Source organism: Lepidochelys olivacea, assembly GCF_965140295.1.
Source record: "Lepidochelys olivacea isolate rLepOli2 genome assembly, chromosome: 5".
NCBI classification, from domain to species: Eukaryota; Metazoa; Chordata; order Testudines; family Cheloniidae; genus Lepidochelys; species Lepidochelys olivacea.
Genome location: NC_140415.1, coordinates 35,938,688 through 35,962,351, shown reverse-complemented (window position 1 = coordinate 35,962,351; position 23,664 = coordinate 35,938,688). Strand labels below are relative to the sequence as shown.

General features: G+C 42.8%; 1 protein-coding gene across 1 annotated transcript in view; it reads left to right on the top strand.

Moving 5' to 3' along the window:
- Positions 1–23,664, top strand: part of IL6ST (interleukin 6 cytokine family signal transducer) — a 58,371-nt gene that overhangs the window by 13,822 nt on the left and 20,885 nt on the right. Inside the window, exons 2-7 of the mRNA XM_084629350.1 lie at positions 1,359–1,439; positions 11,172–11,483; positions 12,878–13,010; positions 14,444–14,604; positions 15,353–15,504; positions 22,403–22,562. Coding sequence (XP_084485476.1) covers positions 1,359–1,439; positions 11,172–11,483; positions 12,878–13,010; positions 14,444–14,604; positions 15,353–15,504; positions 22,403–22,562 — 999 coding nt within the window. The remainder of the gene's footprint in view (positions 1–1,358; positions 1,440–11,171; positions 11,484–12,877; positions 13,011–14,443; positions 14,605–15,352; positions 15,505–22,402; positions 22,563–23,664) is intronic.

Below are 23,664 nucleotides of genomic sequence, written 5' to 3'. Positions count from 1 at the left end.
AAGGATTGTTTGCTGTTGCTCTGATGGAGGGGGGGCGACCGACAACATGGCTTACAGGGTTGGCTTACAGGGAATTAAAATCAACGAAAGGGGTGGCTTTGCGAGAAACAGAATGGCCCCCTCAAGGATAGAACTCAAAACCTCAAGGACAGAACTCAAAACTGGGTTTAGCAGGCCATTGATTCACAGAGGGAGGGAGGAGAAAATAAATACAAAACAAATCTGGTCTATTTCTTGTTTTGATCCACTTCATCTATCTTTATACATCTTGCTGGCAGCAGACTGTGCAGTATGGCTGCTGGCCATCGTCATCTCCTGGCTGCTCATTAAAAGACAGTGCAGTAGGACTGCTGGTAGGACTGAATCGCCATGAGATGAAACTTAAAAGGGTAATGACCTGGCTGAGTCACTCCCATGTTTGCCCAGGCGCCCCTGACCTCATCGAGGTCGGTTAAAAGAGCACCCAGGAATTGCTCGACGACGGCTACCAGTCATGCTGCACTGTCTGCTGCCAAAAGGCAATAAGCTGCTGCTGTGTAGCAATGCAATACCACGTCTGCCAACACCCAGGAGACATACGGTGAAGGTTAGCTGAGCAGGCTCCATGCTTGCCATGGTATGGCGTCTGCACAGGTAACCCAGAATAAAAGGCGCGAAACGATTGTCTGCCGTTGCTTTCATGGAGGAAGGGAGGGAGGCAGGTATGGGGGACCTGACGATATGTACCCAGAACCACCCGCGACAATGTTTTAGCCCCATCAGGCATTTGGATTTCTACCCAGAATTCAAATGGGTGGCGGAGATTGCGGGAAATGTGGGATAGCTATCCACAGTGCAACGCTCCGGAAGTCGACGGTTGCCTCAGTACTTAAAGTATTTGTGTGGGGACACACACAATCAACTATATAAAAATGCTTTCTACAAAACCGACTTCTATAAATTCGACCTAATTTCGTAGTGTTGACAAAGCCTTAGTCTAAGCCTTAGTGTTTTGTTTTAATGATCCCAGAATTCCAAGCTCAAAAAAGAAAGACTTGGAGACAGACAGAAGTCTAGAAACCCAACAGCTTTCCTAAAGAATGAAATACTTCGCTTGCATACTTTGCCTCATATGAAATAGAAGTTTGAGTGTACAGACTTGAGTTCAGTGCGTAGACGCACAGTTTTAATTCCATACCCGTCTATTTATATCACGTAGGCTTGCTGGTTTTTCCTGCAGTGATTGGAAAAAAGGGATGTTCTTTTCCTTCTCCCATCCTGACTTTCTGCAGGGTATCAAGGGTTGCAGCAATAAAGGGAAGCTGGTGGTCACACAAATGCAGTAAATGGAAACTACATAACATCTTTGTTTTTTACAGGAACTGTAAGCAAAATGTCTTCTCGATGGAGCTGGGTGATGAATGCTGTATATATTTTCGTGAGCATTTGCTCTTTTGGAGGTAAGACTAAATGAAAATGTTGGACAAGTCATGGACTTATTAGAGCAGCAAGCTGTTGCTACTGATGTTTATGTTGCAGTAGTGCCTAGTGGTCCCAATGAGGAATTAGGGCACCATTGTGCTAGCTATTTGTAGAAACAAATAATCCAAAGAGACAGAGTTCTCGCTCAATTATGGCAACTGGCATTGATGTCCTTTTAGCCAGCTGATCTCAAAAAAACAAAAACAAATTAAAATTAGTTCCAGGTGCTACACCTGAAGCTCTGTGGTCACATTTTCTTATGATCTCTCCCTTGTTGCTGTGGGAAGAGCAAAGCAAAAGGCAGAAATTGACTATACAGGGGTAGCACTAGAACAAATTGGGCACAGTGCTGTCAAATGCAGAGTTAACCTGGAAAAATAGATGTTTCTTAAAATTGTCAGTTATAGCAGTCTTCTTTAATATGTAACATTCTAGGTAAAACATTCATACATACAGAATTCCTCACCTTAAATTACACATCTAAGAATGAAATAAAGGAGAGATTGAGAATTAGTTTTTGGAGGTACTTCCTTCTTTGAATTATACCTCTTAAAAGGTGCCGCTGGAAAGCACTTTAATCCCAAAAGATATGGCTTTCTTCTCCTTTTATAATTTTTGTCTTTTTTTTTTCCATTTTCTATCTGATCGATAGCAGATGCTGTTATTGATTAGATTAATTTTTATTTTTTTGTCTCGTACTGTAATTTTCTGTTTCCCTCTCTGCTTGGTGTTTCACCTCTTTTTTTTCTTTCTTTCCTTTGTCCTTCTGTTTTCTCTCTGTCCCTTTCCTACCTTGCAGACACACATGTTGTGTTTTCTTTATCTCCCTAGAATACAGCCTCCAATGCAGGAATGCTGTCCTGCTTAGTTGGCTGCACTACTGCAGCACTTCTGTCAAGGTTCCTCCCCCACTCTGAACTCTAGGGTACAGATGTGGGGACCTGCATGAAAAACCTCCTAAGCTTATCTTTACCAGCTTAGGTCAAAAACTTCCCCAAGGTACAAAATATTACACCCGTTATCCTTGGACTGGCCGCTACCACCACCAAACTAATACTGGTTACTGGGGAAGAGCTGTTTGGACGCGTCCTTCCCCCCAAAATACTTCCCAAAACCTTGCACCCCACTTCCTGGACAAGGTTTGGTAAAAAGCCTCACCAATTTGCCTAGGTGACTACAGACCCAGACCCTTGGATCTTAAGAACAATGAACAATCCTCCCAACACTTGCACCCCCCCTTTCCTGGGAAAGGTTGGATAAAAAGCCTCACCAATTTGCATAGGTGACCACAGACCCAAACCCTTGGATCTGAGAACAATGAAAAAGCATTCAGTGTTTTACAAGAAGACTTTTAATAAAAAATAGAAGTAAATAGAAATAAAGAAATCCCCCCTGTAAAATGAGGATGGTAGATATCTTACAGGGTAATTAGATTCAAAAACATAGAGAACCCCTCTAGGCAAAACCTTAAGTTACAAAAAAGATACACAGACAGAAATAGTTATTCTATTCAGCACAATTCTTTTCTCAGCCATTTAAAGAAATCATAATCTAACACATACCTAGCTAGATTACTTACTAAAAGTTCTAAGGCTCCATTCCTGATCTATCCCTGGCAGAAACCAGCATACAGACAGACACAAAGCCTTTGTTTCTCTCCCTCCTCCCAGCTTTTGAAAGTATCTTGTCTCCTCATTGGTCATTTTGGTCAGGTGCCAGCGAGGTTACCTTTAGCTTCTTAACCCTTTACAGGTGAGAGGAACTTTCCCCTGGCCAGGAGGGATTTCAAAGGGGTTTACCCTTCCCTTTATATTTATGACAACTTCTGTGTGCTTTGCTCCCTACTTTGCCCATATACTTCCAGCAAAGGAAAGTGAAGCTGCAGACTGGATCACTAGGTGTGACATAGTGGTTCTCATGCAGGCTGGCTCACTCATAACCATCGCTTCCTCTTCAGGAGAATTGAGAGCAATATCTAGTACGTCTCTTCAGTGGGATAATCTGGTGTCATTCATGGATACTAAGGGCTAAGTAGCAACTTTAAATCTGTAATTCTTAGACTAGTGATCTATTAATTTATGCTTAATTTGCATACTGAATAACTGAACAGATTTTTAAAAAGTGGGTTTGTAACTCATTCCCTTTAGTACCTGAGGCCTACGATAGTATATGTAATCAATAAATCCTGTGCCAGTGTGGTAATTCTTACATTGGTTCTGCATTTCAGTACACAGACTGTTTGTACTTTTCTCTCTTCAGTAGAGATTTTAGTTATTTTAGGCTCACAATTGTGAGAGTCATGAAGCGTTCCCTTCAAAAGAAAGGAATTAATGTGAGTCAACCGAAAATGCCACATTGAGCGATTGCACATGTCAATTCCACTGTCATTGTGCTCATTCCAGTGCAGGGTTGTCAGTTTTTCCCTTTAGCAGTACCCACCGGGGTGGCATGAGCGTCGTCTGGTGCCTCACGCACTGCATGCAGGCGTTAAGGGCAGAGCCACCCACAACCTCCCATGATGATTGTTGGAGCTCCCTTTCCTTGAATCTGCAAGTCTTCAATTGAACTTGTAAATAGTACACATTGTATAGTTAGTGTAGTTTTAGTTAGTTGATTAGTGTTTTAAAAAAAAATGTTGTTTTGGGTACCAGCCCTGTTACCAGAGAGATGCCTCACTCTTTGGGTATCAAGCCCTGCCATCTTGTGGTAAGGTAATGCCTAATAGCGACCTTCACCCCAGCTGCTTTAAGTGCTTGGGGGAGCTTCACATGAGTGACCAGTGTGGCATTTGTAAGGACTTTAAGCCCTATTACAAAAAAAAACCAGGGCAGGGCAGTTAGATTGAAATATATGCTTCTAGAATTGACACTACATCCTCTTATCTGAGACATCTACTGAGGGCCGAGTACCGAGCACCTTGGCTTCGGTCTGTAGCACACCTCTGGTGTTACTAGTACCATGGGACAGATTGGCATTGCTGATACCAAAGAAGAGGCATAAGAAACTGGACTCTGTACTGGGATCATTGAAAGAGGTGAAGAGGTCAAGCTGTTCTAAGGAATCATGAGGGGATTCAAAGCGGACACATTTCCCAGAGCACACCTCTAAGCGCTGGAGTTTGATTTTAGAGCCTAGTGCAGGTCTGCAAGACTGGCTCCCAAAACACCCTCATGCCCTGGTATCACAGACTGTTTTCCCAGTACCATCTGCTCCTGAAGCATTTGAGGTGTCAAGAGAGTTGTTAAAGCTCGCGGTGCCACTTTCACCAGCAGTTCAAAAGACTTGCCTGGCATCCAAGATACCAACGTCAGTGGCTTTACCTCTGCACTGCACAGTTCCAGCTGATTCACTTATCAGGGTATTGATTAAAGTGGTACCATCTAGGGGAAAGCCACAGATGATCTCCCCAGTTCCCCTTCATAGTCTGAACCTTCTTCACGAGTATTGACAGGTACGGCACCACCTTGGTTGCAGGAAGTCATTATCTTCACTGGACTCTGCAGAAGTCTGCGTCCCAACCTAGCTGGCTCCACTGTTGGGGTATACCACCTGCCCGTCCTGATTTCAGCATCAGTACGAGTAAGGGGGTTATTGAAAGGACCTTGGGGCCAGGCACCTTTGGGAACCAAGGCCATAACAGTGGCCCTTTTGGAACTGGTGGGAGTTCCCCCCTCAATGAAGAGCATCCCTACAGCTACCTCAGCTGGGTCTATCTACTGGCTGTCTAGTATCGATGCTGCAAGCACCCTAGCGTCAGTGCCAAGCCTGGCACCGAACAGATTTGGGATCCCTCTCGTGAGCAGCCACAAGAGGAGCAGAAACTGGACCAGCCCTTGGTAACATAGGCATCCTCTTCATCATCCCCTGATGAAGCAGTTGTAGTGGAACCTATTTCTCCGTCTCCTGATTTATTTTAAGACTCATCAGGAGTTGTAGAGGAGGATGGCTATGGCCCTAGACATCCACCCGAAGGAGGTCTGGGAAAAATCCCACAGGCTGGTGGACATCTTGGCATCTGTGGCCCCAGCTAAAATAGCTCTTCCTGTTTATGACATTTTAAAACTACCAAGGTCCTCAAGCAGACCCCAGCTTCCCTGCCCTGACTGCAAAAAGAGTGGAGAGGAGGTTTGAGCACCTATATAATCATTCTCCTCTGGGCTCCCTTGTGTTGGCGGCAACCAGTGAGAAAGAAGGACAGGAGCACCAGGCATCAGTCCCCTAAAAACAGAGGGCAAGAAGCTAGACTTATTTGGGAGGAAGTCCTGAGAGCAGCCCCCAGTCTGTGTCCCTGCCCACTAGGGCATGCAGCCCAGGGCAGGTCGAGGGTCCAGGGTTCCCCACAGCAGCCCAGCTTCCGGCGAGGTCAGTAGGTGGGGCTTGGCACGAAGGGAGAAGAAGGGGACAGGGTGCTGTGGCAGGGGGTGGGCAGCTCCAATGTTCTTTGTGCCCATGGCCCCAATAAATCTTAATCCACCTTTGCATGGGGAGAAAAATTTATAGAAGCTCATCCTTGGAAATGTGCAGTACAGACCCGCAGGCTGCTGTTGAAATATGATTCTGTGTATTGGGAGTCTGTAGCAAAATTCAAGGACAAGTTACTGCATCCTCTAGGCCCTGGGGGACCATGAGCAGGTTTCAGGGGGTTTGTGAAGCATAGCTGGCGTTAGACTTGCTAAGGCCCAGAGCAGAATGCCAAAGCCCCGCCACGCAGGACTACATCCCAGGGCCCCATCACCCAGGACTGAAGCCAAAGCCTGAGCAACATAGCTTTGCGGTGCCCCCTGGGGCATGGGGCCCTGGACAGTTGGCCTGCTTGCTACCCCTTAATGCTGGCCCTGGCTTTTATATTCAGCAAAACAGTTGTGGCACAGCTGGGCCATGGAGTTTTTATAGCATGTTGGGGGGCTCAGAAAGAAAAAAGGTTGAGAATCACTGCTCTAGAGAAGAGTTCAAGGCATTCATTGCAGAAGGCTGTCTGGTTGCCAAGATGGCTTTCCAGTAGGTGCTCGACATAACGAACACTGCTTCCAGAGTTAAGGCATCAGTGTTTGATGATCAGGGCCTTGTGGTTGCAGAACTGCAGCTTAGTTCTGGAGATCCAGCAGAGCACAGAAGACCTACCTTTTGATGGTCCATCTTTGTTCTCTGACAAAATGGATGAGACTTTATTTTTGTTTTAAAAACTTATGAGCGTCTCCATTTATTAGGGTTTTATACCCCTGCCGCAGCAGCAACAGCAATATCAGCCCCAGCAGTATTCTGGCAGGAGCCATATTAGGCAAGACCGTGAGACTACTCCAAGAAGCGGAATAAATAACACAGGAGAAGACCATCTGGGTCTCTAACTTTAATCATTCAGCCCATCCTCCCTCAGCTTCAGACAAGCAGCAGTTTTGATTGTCAGAGTAGCATACCAGTTGCAAACCTTCTGCCATTTGCAGACAGGTTTTCTCACTTCCACAGTGCTTGGGAAGCTATAAACTTAAACAAATGGGTCCTAAGCACTGTGGGATTAGGTTATGTCATTCAGTCCTCTCCATGCTCCCACCCCATCCCTTTTGAGGGGCCCCTCTGATGAGTCACTGCTCCTTCAGCAGGTCTGAACTATGGGAGCCATAGAGGAAATCCCTCTGTAGCACTGGGGAAAAGGATTCTACTCACAGTATTTCCTGATTGCCAGATGCAAGGTAGAAGTGAGACCTAACAGGTACATGAGGTATATGAGATTCTGCATGGTTACCCTAGCTATTGCTTTGAATCACAACTGGTTTGCTGCCCTCAGTGTTCATGATGCCTGTTTCCAAGTGGCGATTTACCTGAGCCACAGGAAGCTGCTGAAGTTTTGTGGTCGTAGGTCAGCATTATTAATATCAGTGCTCCCCTTTGGCTTCTCTGCTCCTCAAGCTCTTACCAAATGCATAGCAGTAATAGCTGCACTTCTTGGGGAAGAGGAATACAATGTATTTCCCTGCCTGGATGATTGACTGGTGAAGGTCAAGTCCAGAGACCAACTCCTCCACCATGTCCTGTTCTCTCTGTATCTTTCCAATCATTTAGATCTGGTCATAAACAAAGCAAAATCAACTTTAGTACCAATGCAAAAAAATGAGTTAATTTGGGCCCTACTACTTCTATGAGTGTGAGGGCATTTCTGCCAAGGAAGCAATTTCAGACAAGTCATCATCTGTCTGTCCCTCCAAGCTCACCCTTCCACCACAGTTGGAGTATGCCTGAAATTGCTAGGTCATATGGCTGTATGTACTTATGCAGTCCAGAATGCGAGACTGCATCTTTGTCCTCTTCAGGCCTGGCTCAAGCTGTATCATCCGAACTGGGTCTATTGCCCAAATTGTCAGACATTGGACTCCCTAGTGCAAGTGTGGTCACCCATTCTGCAGTTCCTTGAGTGGTAGACAGACCATATCAATCTTTGCAGGGGTGTTCCCTTCAGCCATTCTCCACCAGTCATAACAGGAGTGATTGGTGCTCCCACAATAGGTTAGGAAGTACATCTGGGGACTTCGAAAGTTCTGGGACTGTGGCCAGATCTGGAAGCTTCCCTTCATATCAGCGTCCTGCAGCTATGAACTATTTACAGTGCGTGCTGGCCCTTTCAGTTACACGTAGAGGACACAGCCGTTCTCACCAAAAATACTACCATGGTATACTGTGTGAACGAACAGTAGAGAGCTCACGCCAGCCAGCTTTGTCAGGAGGCAGTGACGTTTTGGCAGTTCTGTGTCAAGGAAAATATCATTCCACAGCAGCTTATCTATCAAAGGTGTGGAATTGCTCAGCTGATCACCTTGGCAGTGTCTTTTCTCAGAATCACAAGTGGTCTCTGAACAGTGTGTTAAGGTCCATCTTTGGGAAAGGGGCATTCTGGCTATCGACCTGTTTGCGACAAAAGATAGGGGCCATCTGTTTTGCTCCCAAGCAGACCTGAGTCCAGGCTCCTTGACAGACGCCTTCCACCTGAACTGGGGATCAGTGCTCATGTATGCCTCCCCCCCCTCCCCCAAACCTCTCAGATTCCAGTCATCCCAAAGGTCATTCTCAGACTGAAGTTTGAGACTGATTCTCAGTGCACCAGCTTGGCTGAGGCCATGTTGGTTCTCAGTCTATTGATTTGTCTGCCCATATGTCTACCTCTTTATCCTGACCTACTGACCCACCACCACAGTCGGATTTTGCTTCCAGCACTGAACAGTCTTCATCTCATGGCGTGGATGTGGCATGGCTAGATGAAGAGAAGGAACGACATTCAGAAGCTGTTTGACAAGTGTTGCTTAATAGTAGGAGGCCCTCTACTAGGGCTATGCATTTGGCCAAGTGGAAGTGAATTTCAGTTTGGTCGCTAGCTCAGGGGTATTCAGCCAGTACTGGCCTGTATTCAGGACATTTTGGAATATCTGTTATGTCTTCAATCTTCTGGTCTCTTGATCAGTTCATTGAGGGTTCACTTGCAGTGATCTCAGTGTTTCATCTGCCCATCCAAGGGAAGTCAATTTTCTCAATCTCCATAGTAGTGAGATTTTTGAAAGGAGTCATTCATCTCCACATTCCTGGGAAAGACGGGTTCAGTTTGTGAGACCTTAATCCAGTCTTATTTGCCCTGATGGGGCCTCCATTCAAGCCTCTGGCAACATATTTTCTGTCACTCTGTGCTAGAAGACACCCTTTCTTCTTGCAATAATATCTACAAGGAGAGTAAGCGAGCTTCAGGCTTTATGTTGGAGCCCCTTGTACTCAGTTTTTCAAAGACAAAGTGGCCCTATGGTGACATCCAAACTTTTTCTCAAAAATTGTTTTGCAGTTTCCCTCTAACCAAGTGATTTACTTGCCAGCATTCTTTCCTAAACTGTATTCGAATTCACATGAACAACGACTTCAGGTGTTGGAGGTGAGACGACCCCCCCCCGCACATCAGAGTCTTTGCCCTTGATGTTCAGTGCAAAGGAACCAAGAAGAATGCTGCTCTTAAATAGCCTGGGGAGGGGCTAATGTCCACAGGACGCAAGCACTGACCCTATGGATATGGCTAGGCAAAGTTCTTTGGCTTCAATGTACTGGGCATGCTCATTCCTGAGTGGAATACGTGTCTGCATCCACATCTCAAAGACCAACAGTTACAGAATAGGCAAGGTAACTGGCTTTTTTTTTGTGATTAGTTGTATGAAATCCACTGCCTTCCTAGTGAGAAATATGATGACCTGCATATTCCCCATGATTGGGCTTTGCTAGCTGGTCACCAGTTGACTGACTCAGAAAAACCAAAAGTTCTTTTGTTTGGTTCATTACATGTCCGGGGGAATTTAGTAGGGAAAATAACTGTTGAGTGGAAATCTAAACAGATATGGATTGTATTCATTATTTTGATGAATATATATTCCATTCATTTCAATATACTAGATCGTGGTGGGCAATAATTTTCACAGAGGGGCCATTCTGTGAATTTTGGCAAGCTGTCACGGGCAACACATTTCTACTATATTAATGGAGAGGGTCCGGGGTCTGGGAGGGAGTTTGGGTGCAGGAGGGTGCTCCAGGCTGGGGCAGGGGATTGGAGATCAGGAGCGGGTGCAGAATCTGGGAGGGAGTTTGGGTGCAGGAGGGGGTTCTGACCTGGGGCAGGGAGTTGGGGTGCAGGAGGGGTGCGAGGTGCAGACTCTGGCTGGGAGGCGCTTTCCAACAGGTGGCTCCTGGCTGGCAGCGCAGCAGGGGTCAGGCAGGCTGCTTGCCTGCCATAGCCCCATGCTGCTCCCAGAAGTGGCTGTGACCGGCTGCTGCTGGCATGTCTCTGCACATCCCCTGGGGGAGAGGGGCAGCAGGTCTCCGTGTGCTGCCCATGCCCTCAAGCACCGCCCCATAAGGAAACCGGGATTGGGGCAGCATCTGGAGCCGCCTCCCATCCCCCCACCAAGGACGCACAGAGATGTGCCAGCAGCAGCCGGCCACTTCCGGGAGCGACGTGGGGCCACGGTAGGCAGGCAGCCTGCCTGAGCACCCTGCTGCGCCACAGGACTTTTAGCGGCCCAGACTCGGAGATCGCGACCGGGCAGAGGAGGCCGGACAGAAATGTTAGTCATGGCCGTATTTTGCCCACCCCTGTGCTAGATAGAGAGTCTTTAAATGAAAAATTTACTGAATTTCCTAAAGATACAATTGTTGTGATAATTGCTACTCAAGCAACTTTTTGGGGGGACGGGACTGAATAATTTCAGAAGTCTCGTTTTTGATAGAGCACCTTTTAAAATAGCATGTACAGAATTTTTGTAATGGGTATTTTTGTTGTTGTTTACAAAGGTCTTTCCAGCAGTGGGGAGAGGATGAGTGTAGGAGAAAAAAAAAGATACTTAAGCTTCCCATCTTTAACCTCATTTTCTCTGTCTCTGTCATTTCAATTCCAGTTCTTCTGTTGTTACTGGTAACATTCTCTTGCAATACCTGAGGAAGAGTTTGCACATGGACTTCCCCTAAATCTGTGCAGGAGTGATTTGCTCGTGCTAGTGCATTAGACAAGAAATACACTGTATTGTGCAGGGCAAGTGTAGCTGTCTATACACACATACAGCCAGATGCACAAAATAGTCTTCAAAAATATTTTTCCTAATCTTTCAATAGCAGGAGTGTTAGATTATTTGTAGCAATAGTAATACAAAGATTTCATATGGAAATGTGATATTTCAAATTGATTTTATCCTTTTTAGTTTCAGGTGGACTTGTGCAGTCATGCGGTTACATCATCCCAGAGTCTCCACTGTTGACCCTTGGCTCCAATTTTACAGCACTGTGCATTCTCAATGAAAGTTGTCTTGACTTTGGCAATATACATGCCAGTCAGATTATTTGGAAAATCAAAAGTTCTGTAGTGCCTAAAGAACAATACCGTGTAATAAACAGAACTGTTTCCAGCGTCACGTTTAGAGACACCTCTACTTTAGCTACTCCTCTGACATGCAATGTTTTAGCAGATGGACAGATTGAACAGAATATCTATGGAATTGCAGTTACACTGGGCTGTAAGTAGCTTTTTATTCCTCTTTCTTTCTTCTTTGAATATTGTAAATTTTCCATTAAATGTTTACGTACACCGAGATACTGTATAAAGTTGTCAAGAATGTTCCATTTTCTTCTCTGCCTTGTAGAAAATGTTTTTCAAGGACATTTTGGCATATCCTCTTAACCCTTCTTCCTCTCGAACAATTGTACAAAAAAAATCCCCCAAATCTAAACACACAGAACAAATGAAAGTACTTTGAAAAAGATGATCCACAAAGCAGAAAATACATTTTTAAGTATTTCATATACATAAAAGGGTACCAAAAGAACTACACATGCATGAAGCTCTGTGAAGAAAATGCGAACATGTCACAATTAAAATGGTACCTCTTAGAGATCATTGAGCTAATGAAGGGCTTGATAGAAAGAATATGGTTCTTGAACAGTCTGATTTTTCTTAAGCATATTTTTAATGATTGTCCCTCATGCTCACAATATCTGTTTGGTTTTTAACTTAGTTTGTTTTTCCTTTTTAATAAAGTTCATAAAACTTCATGTTCAGTTTCTGATGGGGTTATCAAGTGACCTGCTCTTCATCAGGTTCACAGGTGTCAAAATCGCATATTACCATTGGAATGCATTAGTTGAAGAAAGGAAGTATTCTTGGGACATTATATTGCAACACCACAAAAATCGCAATCCTCTGGAAGTTAGTGGTAGGAGACTAGAATATTTCTAACATATAGAAATGAGAAATCCAACTCCAAGGTTAATTAGCTCAGCCATGCCTGGAGTATCGTATTGTCTGTCTTAGTACTTGCAAAAAGGTGAAGAACAAAATGTAGTGCAGAAAACCCATGCTTAGGCCCCAGACAATAAAAATATCTGGGGATTAGGTGTGGGCTCTCTATATTGGGGTGAATTTTACCCATTCTGTACACATGGTATCTTGTGTATGTGAGAGAACCTATCTATAATAATAAGCCATTGTGATCTGTTAACATCTTCATAGCTAAAACTCCTGAAATATTATCAATACTACAGCAATGTGTGGTCTCTTATTTCTTCCTTTTCCTTCACAAACAGATCTGCTGCCATCACTGCTGCCTTCCTTTCCAGTGCATTCTGTGCTAGCCTTCTAGGCCTTACGCTGTCCCAAATTTCATTCCATCCCCAGATCATGTTTTCTGTACAGTGATGACTCCTACCACTACACACTTTTTTTCTCAAGGCATCTATGCATTACACTTCACTAGATGTTCTCTATCTCATAATATTTAGCATTTACTAAATGCAACAGTAAATAAATTTTCTCATTTTAACTAAATTACTTGCAACAGTGTATTCATCGCTGCTTTCATTGGAATCAAATGTATGTGCACATAAATTACAGACAGTAACTTTTTTCATACAGTGCCCCCAGAGAAGCCTGAAAATTTGAGTTGCGTTGTGCGTCAAATGTCAAAAAATAAATTTATTATGACTTGTACCTGGAATCCTGGAAGGGATACATTCCTAGCCACTGATTTCTGTTTAAAATCTCAATGGTAAGTATCTTGTTTAAACTTTATAAAAGGCAGATATATCACGTCTTCATCGTTTTTAGGGTTTTGCATGTAGGCTAAATAAAATTTTCCAATATTTTAAGATGGTTAAAAAAAATTTTGAAAGAATATATTTTGAGTTAGACTGTAAATTTAGACTTCTGAAGCTGCTGTAGCCTGTTTGTCAGGGTAAAACATTTGACAACTCAAGTTTGTCCTACAGTTTAAGATTTTAAACTTAAGCAAATAAAATTATTTTTTCCAAGACAGAGAAAATCTAGGGAAGAGAGTCCTGTACAGATCTCATTGGTATTAAGCTATTGTACAGCTTGAACCAGATTCTGTATCAGTTATGGGTATTTCTGTGGCAAGCATCACTGTAACTGATGCTGAACAGGTAAATAAATCTGAATGGTGATAGTCCAGTAGGTTATGTTCTTTACCCTTGAAGACAGCTTTTTTGGTTGGGTGTCTGTCTTTTGTTTGTTTGTTTGTTTTAACCTTGATTCTGGTTATGGTGAGAAAGCTATGAGCTGCTCAGATTGCTTGTACTCTCCCACTAGTGTCACTTCAGTGTTGCTTAGGTTCAGTTTGAACCAGCCAACCGCTTTGCATCCAAAAGTTGTTGTCTCTTTTAATCGTAACTAAACTTCACAAGAAAGGCACTGGTAATATCTGTTCAAAATGAGGTGAAAGCTTGGTGGTAAGGGTGTCGTCAATGAATTGTTCACTACAGGGTCCATTACATGTCTCAACCTCTTCAGGAGATTTCATGTAGATTACTGGGGTGGAGATGGACAGGATGCAAGACTCCCCAGCTGATCAGTTTTAGGGAAGAGGAATAGATTCCCATCCCAATTCTGGGTAGCTTTTGAAAAGAATTGAAGCCATTGTGGTGATGTGTTGTCTATTGCAGCTGTAAGCAAGTCAGCAGCACCTTGTTGCTGTGTTGAAAGCTGCAGAGAAGTAAAGCAGTGTCATAAAACTTCAGTGCTTTTAATGAATATACACCATAGGTCATCCTTTAGAGCTGTTAATATTGTCTCCATATCGTGTCCCAGTCTGAAGCCTGGGTCCCTTTCATGTTATACCTATCACTTCACCTGAAGGAAGAGGTCTCTGTAGCTCAAAAGTTTTTCTTTTACCTACAGAAATTGGTTGAATAAAAGATATTATCTCACCCACCTTATCACTTTACAAAAAAGTTATGTATTTTAATTCCATAACTAAGGATGGTTGGGCTTCTTGTTAAGGCATGGGACTTGGATTTGAGAGACCAGGGTTCTAGTACCAACTTTGCTGCACATTTACTGTATGACTAGGGCTAGATTCATTCCTTTTTAAAGCACTTCGAGATCTTTGGATAGAAAGTGCTTTATATAAATGCAAATTACTGCTTTATTTTACCCTTGCTTTTTCTTTAACTCTCAATTTAGGCCACTAGAAACCTTGCCTGACTGCAAACCAAAAGGCGTAAATAACTCTTGTGAGATTTCCAATGTTCAGTTTTTTGTCAACCTGGAGGTCTGGGTGGAAGCTAAGAATGCCCTTGGGAAGGCTGAATCTGAGCACATTAATTTTGATCCTGTGGACATTGGTAACTATATGCTTTAATTAAGATCCTGAAATACTGGAGAATTGCAATAGAACGAATTGCTACCTCTCTGAATATTGTTGAACTAGCGTGCAGATGCTGTTTCTATATTGTAAAATACTTTAAGCTGTTGGCAACAGTAGTTCTGTGCTCCAAAAAGTAGTATACTATGGACTAGATCCTGAGCAGTGCTGGGCAGAAGTCTTGATATGAAAGGTGATGCTGATTTTTCTCTCTCCACCTCACTCCAGATCTTGGGGGGGGGGGGGAAGCAGCCTGCTACCCAGCCAATTTCTAATGTAAAGTGTAGCAACCTATTGGACCTACCAATTCTCACCCCAAAAAAGCCTTTCTGGCAGCCAGTTATCACCAGAGTAGAGTCACATCTACACCGGGACTGGAGGGGTGCCATAGGAACCACTATAGTATAGTCACCTAGTCAGGGATAGTACTACTCCAGCCAGGTTTATGCAGCTGTAAGCAGGACTAGAATCTGGCCTTTCATTTCTGAAAGGTGGAAAATTACAGACCTCATTGTTCAGCTTTTCTACAGTACATCATCTCCTCCAAAGAAAGTGCACTCTTCAGGCATCTGGTACTGTCAGTGAGTAGTCTAGAGAATATAAAAGAGAAATGAACTTGTAAACCAATAAAAATATGCCAGGTGCATTAAATACCATACTTCATGCTATACATATGAATTAAACAATACAGCACTTGGAAAATTCAGTACTTTCTCATTCTCTTCTAGTGAAACCTCTACCTCCACGCAACTTAACAGTCAGTTCGGGAGAACTACCCACTGTCTTGAAACTGTCATGGGAGAACCAAATCATAGTTGTTGAGATGGAGCTGAAATTTAATATTCGATACAGGATCAGTGACAGCACAGACTGGATGGAGGTAACCTTATTTTAAATGTTTTATTGATTTCTTGTGCACTCTGCCACACTAATCCAGAGTCCCCATTCACCATCATGAGCAACAGAAGCTCATCTGTTGCTTCAATGCCCTTCCTTGGTACTATATAAGCCATACTTTCCTCACTGTATTGCCACCTCCAGAAGTACTGCTTTACTGCACTACATAACTTATTTCTCTTCAATGACGGTTTCTTGGGGGTGTGGGGGGTGTTCCATCCCATTATGTATTGATACCTGTGACTGCTGGTACCCTTCCTCTCATTTAGTTCGCTGCTTTACTGCTCTTGGGAAGGGTGTCTCAGCTCTGAGCCTGAGTAGACATTTGAGGAACAAGAGGCAAGGATAGACAAGGAGGTGACCCCCTTTTACAAACATTTCATTGTCGCCTGACAAGGCAATAATGCCACCACTGCTATCATTGGCTGATGACTTTAGGCTATTCCAGTAACTAATGAAGCAGGTCACTGGCACCTTGCAAATTTCCCTGGAAAAAGTACAGGATTCACCTCGCAAGCTCCTCAACATATTGCACACCTCTGCCTCAGCATGGTGGTACTGCCAATTAATAAAGCCTTCCTAGAGTCAGCCAAGAACAGCTGGAGCCTACCACTACTACCCCCACTACATGAAAGCAGTTTAATAGAAGCCCTGGCTGGGACATAGTATTTTTGAGTTTTTATTCTCTCACGCAGCACCAAATTCTCTAGTTATGGATGCAATCGATGAAAGGGGCAAGCAACATATTCAGAAACCTCCACTTATAAGAAGGACCAGAAACGTCTGGACCTTTTTGGTTGTAGGTGCTACTTGTCAGCAACATTACAGTTCAGGATAGCTACTCACCAAGCGCTGATGTCAAAATATGACTACCTGAACTATGAGTAGTTCAATGCTTTTATTGACCATTTGCCAAAGGAACATCGAGAACAGTACATCGCCATAATAATGGAGGGTCGGTTCTCGGCAAAAACACTGCAGTTTTCAATCAATGCAGCAGACACTGAAGCCTGGTCTGTTTCCACCACAGTAGTGATGAGGTGAACTTCCTGGCTTCAGTTGTCTGGGTTTCCACAAGAGGCACAATCCCTAGTGGAATATTTACCTTTCGATGGCAGAAGCTTTTTGCAGATTCCACAGACTACTCGCTTCATACCTTTGAAGGACTCTGTGACAACACTTCAGTCTTTAGGGTTATACACACCCTACAAAAAAGAGGACGTTTAGCAGGTCTCAGTCGGCACAAAGATTCTGCTCTGCTCAATTATCTACCTACCATACGCCACCAGAAAAACCAGCTAAGAGGTCAAGATTTTCAAAGAAAAAACCTGAAACTGCCTGGACTACTTCATCCTAGTCTCCAGCATTGTTCAAACACCAGTTTTGTTGTTTGGACAGCAAGAATCCAAGTCACCCAATGACCAGATTTTCACAGCTGCATGACACAACTCCCCTTCCTCATTTTGGGCACCTCCTCTCTCTCTTTCATCAAGCATGGGAGGCTTGATGGACAAATAGATATTGGAGGCCATTACTTTGGGTTACGTTATCCAATTTACCTTCTTCCTGCCCTTCTAACGTCTTTCCCTGTCCCTCTTCAGGAACCCTTTATATATTTTCTCCTTTATTGTAAATGTTTTTTTTTTCTCACAACAATAGGGAATGAACAACATTTTTAAAGAACAAAATAAAAACTGGCTGGGAGATTTGGCAACTGATCTAGCATCTGAAACTATTTAACTCACTTCTTAAAAATTGACTGGAGTTCAGGTTGTGCAATCCCTTAGGCTATATCTACACTACCACTTCTGTCGATATAACTTATGTTGCTCAGGAGTGTGAAAAAAAACGCACCCCGAACGACGTAAGTTACACTGACAGATGCACCAGTGTGGTCAGTGCTGTGTCGGTGGGAGACCTTCTCCCGCCGACAAAGCTACCACTGCTTATGCAGGTGGTTTTTTTTTATGTTGACAGGAGAGCTCTCATGAGCGATCTTACAGCAGCGCAGCTGCATCGCTACAGCTGTGCCACTGTAAGATCACTAGTGTAGACATGGCCTCAGATAATGTGAATGAAACAGTCTGTTGTCATTTTCACTTTCAGGTATTCACAGTGCTAGTCTACCTTGCAATATTGTTTCAAATGCTTTCTTTCAGAACTTCTACCTTCATTAGAAATCGTTCCACAGCACTTCTGCGGAGTTTAAATTTTGTGAGAGAGAGAGAGAATTTCGTTTGACAGTCTCTAACAACACATTTCTGCTAATTGCTTCCATCTTGTTGGATGATATCCAGTGACAATTGCAACAAGAAAATCTAAAATAGAATGGTTCTTACTTTGCTTTTTTACTTTAACATCAGAGAAGGACAATAACAATTTTTACTATAAAGTTCTTGTCCACAAACATTAAGGACTGATGGAATTTGATTCAGGCTAATTACTTGCGTGCTCTGAATGTAAACCTGGTTATTCATCTTCAGTGTGGAATGTGTCACTCGAGCACCCATCAAAGATACATACATTGTACACAGGATTAATTTGTGACTTTGGTCCTGGTAATGTATGCGTTGTGCTTGATTTTCCAGTATGTCTCATTAGACATGTATGAACTGGTGCTCTTTAAATGTACTTTTGTCTGGAGAATATTTGACTTTTAGATTTAGTTTAGTTTGCAGGTTTATTTCATAATTAAATATTCTGACAATAGACCCTTTGTCTTGTCATCCTCCCCAAGGGTGTTCTCAAAAATCATGGCAGTCATAGCTGCCTACCTCTGTCATCTAGGACTACGTGCCTTTCCCTACCTTAATGACTGGCTTCTCTAGGGTCAGTCATTTCAGATGTGGTCGGCAGTTCAAACAACAACTTCGTTCTGAAGTCTAGGCCTGCAGATAAATGTAGAAATAGATCTTAACCCCCACACAACACATTCTCTTTATAGGAGCATTTCTAGATTTGATAATGGAGGGATTTGATCCCTCTCAACAGTTTCCTTGCTCTAAAGGCCCTTATCCAAAGAGTGCAGCTCAGCCCTCAAGTTGCAGCAAGGACACATCTGCAACACCTGGGACACGTGGCATCTTGCATTTTTTATTACACAAAACACCAGATTGCACCTTTGATGTCTCCAGGGGTAGCTCAGAACAGTTTCTGTACCCAGCAAACACAGTCTGAACAAGCAGGTATCTGTAGCCAGTCAAGTCCGACAGTCACTCACCTAGTGGAATAATCTATCCAAGATTTGTGCAGGAATCCCATTCAGACAGAATCCCTCTATGGTCATGTTAACATTAGACACTTCCCTCTTTTGATGGAGAGTACATTTATGTCCTCTCACAGTCCAGGAAAGATGATCCCAAGAAGAACAGCACTTGCACATAAATCTGTTGGAGTTAAGAGTGGTCAGAAATGCTTGCCTTCATTTTCTTCCGTTACTCAAAAACAAGTCCATCAGGATCATGACAGACAATGTAGATTGCATGTATTATCAGTCATCAGGGTACAGCATATTGCCCCTCACTTTGCGCCAAACTGATAAATCTTTTGAAACTGGTACATAGTCATCTTGGCTTCTTACCTCCTGGATATACGACACACTCAGCAGACATTTCTCCTTAAATTATGAATGGGAGCTGGACTCTCAAGTCCTAAATAAAATATTCATAGCTTAGAGATTTCCAGAGGTTAGCCTTCTTTTTGCCATGGTTCTCAACACAAAGTGTAGGAAATTCTCTTCCAGAGAGTGACTGAATTCCCAGTCTCTTCAATATGCTTTTCTCATTAAATGGACAAAAGGTTTTTTTCTTATCCTCCAACTCCATTACTCTTAAAGGTCTTTATGAATATCAGACAGGTCTTTATCAATATCAGACCAAGCCAAGGTCATTTTGATTGCGCCAACATGGCCAAGACAAGTTTGGTTTCCTTACCTCATCAAACTTGACTCTTGTCCATGGCAGCTCCTGATCAAACCTTGACTGCTGTATCAGGATGCAGGTCACATTCTTCACACCAGTCTGAACATTCTGCAAAAGCAAGCATGGTTCATCAGTGGCTCTTTGGACTAAAAGCTGCCTGTTCGTTGGAAGTACAAAATGTACAAAATAGCAGAAAAGAATCTACAAGACATACTTCAGAAACGATGAAGATATAATCTTTGGTGTAACCAGTACCATCTTTCTCATATCCAGTTGTCTCTTTCCACAATCTTGGATTACCCATTGGAATTGAAAACTTCAGGCCTTTGTATGAGTTCCATCAAGGTTCATTTAGCAGCAGTAACAGCATTCCATGTGCCAGAAGAAGGTTTCTCGATTTTTCACTCCTCTGACCACAATGCAATTCCTAACAAGCCTTATGAATCTTTCTCTACAGATTAGGGCCCCTACATTGCTTTGGGATTTCAACCTGGTTCTTAACCATCTCGTGAAACAGCCCTTTGAGCCACTTGCTACGTGCTAGCTGCTACATCTGACTATGAACAAAGCCTTTTTGGTGGCCATCACTTCTGCTGGAAGGGTTGGGAAGGATGAGGGTTCCTGCCTTCTCCAAGGAGAAGGTATCATTACAGTCCCACCCAAAGATTTTGCCTAAGGTTTCTTCTGAATTTCACGTTAACCAAACTGTTCACTTTCCAGGTTTTTTTTTTTTTTTTCTTTAGCCACATCAATTTATTTGGAGTCTCTTTCATACACTAGATGTTAAGGGGGCGTTAGTCTTTTACTTGGACATTCAGGAAGATCCATAGACTTTGTCTGTTGCAGAGAGGTCTAAGGGAGCATCTGTCTCCACTCAGAAATTTCTAAATGGATCTCTCATTATTGCCTGTTTATGGTTTCATTGAGGCATCACCTCCTCATAGATTTGATTATGCACTCTTCTAGATCAATCTAGTCTGCAGCCCTATTCCAGTTGCTGAAATGTACAAGGCTGCAACGTAGCCCTCAGTGCACACGTTTTCCGACCATTGTGCCTTAGGTCATGCTGCAAGATCAGATGCTGCAGCAGGCAACACAGTTCTTTCTTCAGTGATAGACTGATCCAAAACTCCCACCTCCTTAAGGGGTTACTTCTAGGGAGTCACCTAAAGTGGAGCATCCACAGGGACACTTTTCTCAAAGAAGGAGAGGTTATATGCTTTCTGCAGCAACTGGAATTCTTTGGGATGTATGTCCATGTGGGTGCTCCACAGCCAACCCTCCTCCCTTCTTCTCTGGAGCTGCCTCTGTGGGGCTTTGCAGTAGAGAAAGTGCTGAGGATGGTTCACCCGCGCAGCCTTATGTAGCCTCAGTATAGGGCACAAAGATGGGTAGAGCACATGCAGAAGCTGAATGGGCACTGCTACCAAAAATCTCCAATCAAAGGTGCAGGAGGTCATGCGCACCTAAAGTGGAACACACATCTCAAAGAACTACAGTTACTGCACAGGGTGATTTATTTCATTGTACTCAGGTGGAGGGGTTAATTTCTTTTCCTCTGAGGAATTTCAGCCAGAAGACTAAACCACTGATGAGCACTTTGAGAGGTCTTCTGTCAGGTGTTCTACTGGTCTTACTCTGAACTCTCAGGGTGTTAATACTGTGCATGATAAACTGTTAGCCACTTTTGTTGCCATGTGAGGGATTTGCTATGACAAATGTGACTGAAAGTTATAATAGTAGGATATTATAGTCATAGGGTAGATGTGACTTTTATTTATCTGGAGGTTCTGGGCCTGTTATCTGATAATTCTGAGGATTGTATTTCCAGGATGAAATACAAATTTGTTTAATTTTGTTTGCCACTGCTACAGTATGAATATTAAAATGTGTGTGTGACAATTCTGAGGCACTTTTATAGAAAGGTCTTTACCTACTACAACATTTCTAAATCTTAACTAAAACACGTACACAATATGTAGTGTAAAGTTTGGATTAGTGTGAGTTTTTAGAATGGCCACATTAATCACAGTGGCAAAGCTTATGAGTGAGTTATGAAGAGCCATCTTAAACAAGCATGAATAAAACCTTTATAGCTCTTCACATTGATCTTTCTCTGCATGTATATGACATAAATCTTGTTTTCTGGTAATTTTTTAATATCTCTGCTTGTAAAAACTTGTATACTACCATGAGTCTATTGTGCAGACTTTAGAGGGAGAAAATGTTTAGATTTTTTGTTTGCCAATTTCTGTGTAAAATTCTAAAAATAGCTTTTATGGAAAACTGTGGTGTCATGATTTAAGGTCAAATGTATCCTAAATCAGCATGACTAAACCCTAAATACTTTACATCATTGGGAACAGGGTGATTCCTAGCTCTTAAACTGGATGAATGAGGGGTTCATAACATGGATGGCTTGCAGTATATTGTACAGTAAGGTTGTGAATGGGCCAGAGCAAATATTCCTACCTCTGAAGCTGGGATCAGAATAATCTTAACCAGTGGGAGGGGGAACTGCATGTATGAGAAGGCAGGGGTGGGATTTCTGCAGTAGGTGTTTTTCGAATATTACAACGAAAAATGTGAATTACTTAAACACTACTCAGAAATTTTGGAATAATAAAAATAATCCTGCATGAGATGGATTATAATACAAGTGAAGTGCAAAATACATACACCTGTTCATATGGACATCATGACCCTGTATGTATATATTCTGCACCAAAAAAAATATATTAATTCCACTCTGATTGAGAAATGAAGCTCCTAGAAGTCAAAGAATGCAGAGTTGACTGAAGTTTCAGGGCTTGATTCAGTGCTGTGCTAAATCAATAATCCAAGGCACAGGGCTCCTAGTGTTAAAGTCTACTCAAAAGAGGATTGTAGTGGTACAAGGGTTTAACTGATCTTGCTGGATGGCTAGTAACATTTTTCAAGACCTCTTTTTTACCTTTGCAGGTTCCTCCTGAAGATACAGCTTCACACAGAACTTCATTCACTGTTCAGTCCCTTAAGCCTTATACAAAGTATGTGTTTTCACTTCGTTGTATGAAGAAAGATGGGTTGGGCTACTGGAGTGACTGGAGTAAAGAAAAGAGTGGGGTCACATCTGAAGCTAGTAAGTAGTATTTGATATTAATGTTTATTTTTCTAAGGAGTTAACTATTGTGATACTCCAAAATACATGCAGATGTCTGGCTGTGGTTGCCTGAAATGTTACCCCTTTTAGCAGGTGTTGATCTTGTTGGGAAAGATTTAAGTGTGTTCTGCTGACTTGGGTCACATGACTAATTACCCCTTGTGGCCAGTGACTCTCAAGAATGGTGGGAATAGCTTTATTGAGGGGATCTAGGATGTGGGCTGAGTAGTAGGCGTAAGGTGGTAACCCTACTGGGAGCCAAGCCAGGGGAAAAGGCTTGAGTTGAACTCTATCTTCGTTTGCTTGTTAATAAAGCCAAACCCTAAGAACCGGGTCAGGTTGGTTTTTTTTTAACAATACAGTATTAAATGCAATGCAGTGCAATACAATGCAGTATAAAGGTGCAGTTAAAGCAGCACTTTGGTGCTATCCTTTTTGTGTTAATAGTCTGGAAGTACCTTAGTTTTGGTAGATGTTACAGTTTGACTTGCGTGGAATTTTTAGCAGAGGGTAATTATCCATGAGCAATCTTCTCTTTGAGAGGGAGTGTAGTGGATGTAAGTTTATAATGCTTAAAGTGCATTCCACCTTCAAGCTAGTTACACTTACCTGATTTTTAAGGGTTAAAAGAAAGCAAATATGTATAATTTGACATACTATTGTCCAGGAATACTGGCAGCAGTCTTGCTAGTTGATGGGAAATAATAGGCTCCTTTTCCACATTCGCTGCTGTAATGGTACAGTGGGGATTGAAAAACTCTCTCTTGCTCACCTCATTCACTTGTCACTCCTCTGTGCTAATTGGTCTGATACTAGCAGTGACATGAATGCAATATGTGTTGGTGGTTCCCAATGGAACCAAATCTCTGCTTCTTCCATAAGAAGGTTGAATGATCATGGTGGTCCCTTCTGACCTTAAAGTCTATGAATGGCAATATTTGTGTGGTATTTTTTAATGATCAAAGGTCTGTGCTCCACTTTTTCCAGAAACTTTCCAAATTACTAACAGTTGCCCAAATGTTCACTTACAACATAATGTAAGGCACAGAAGAGGAAAAATCTCCTCCTGCCACCCACAAAT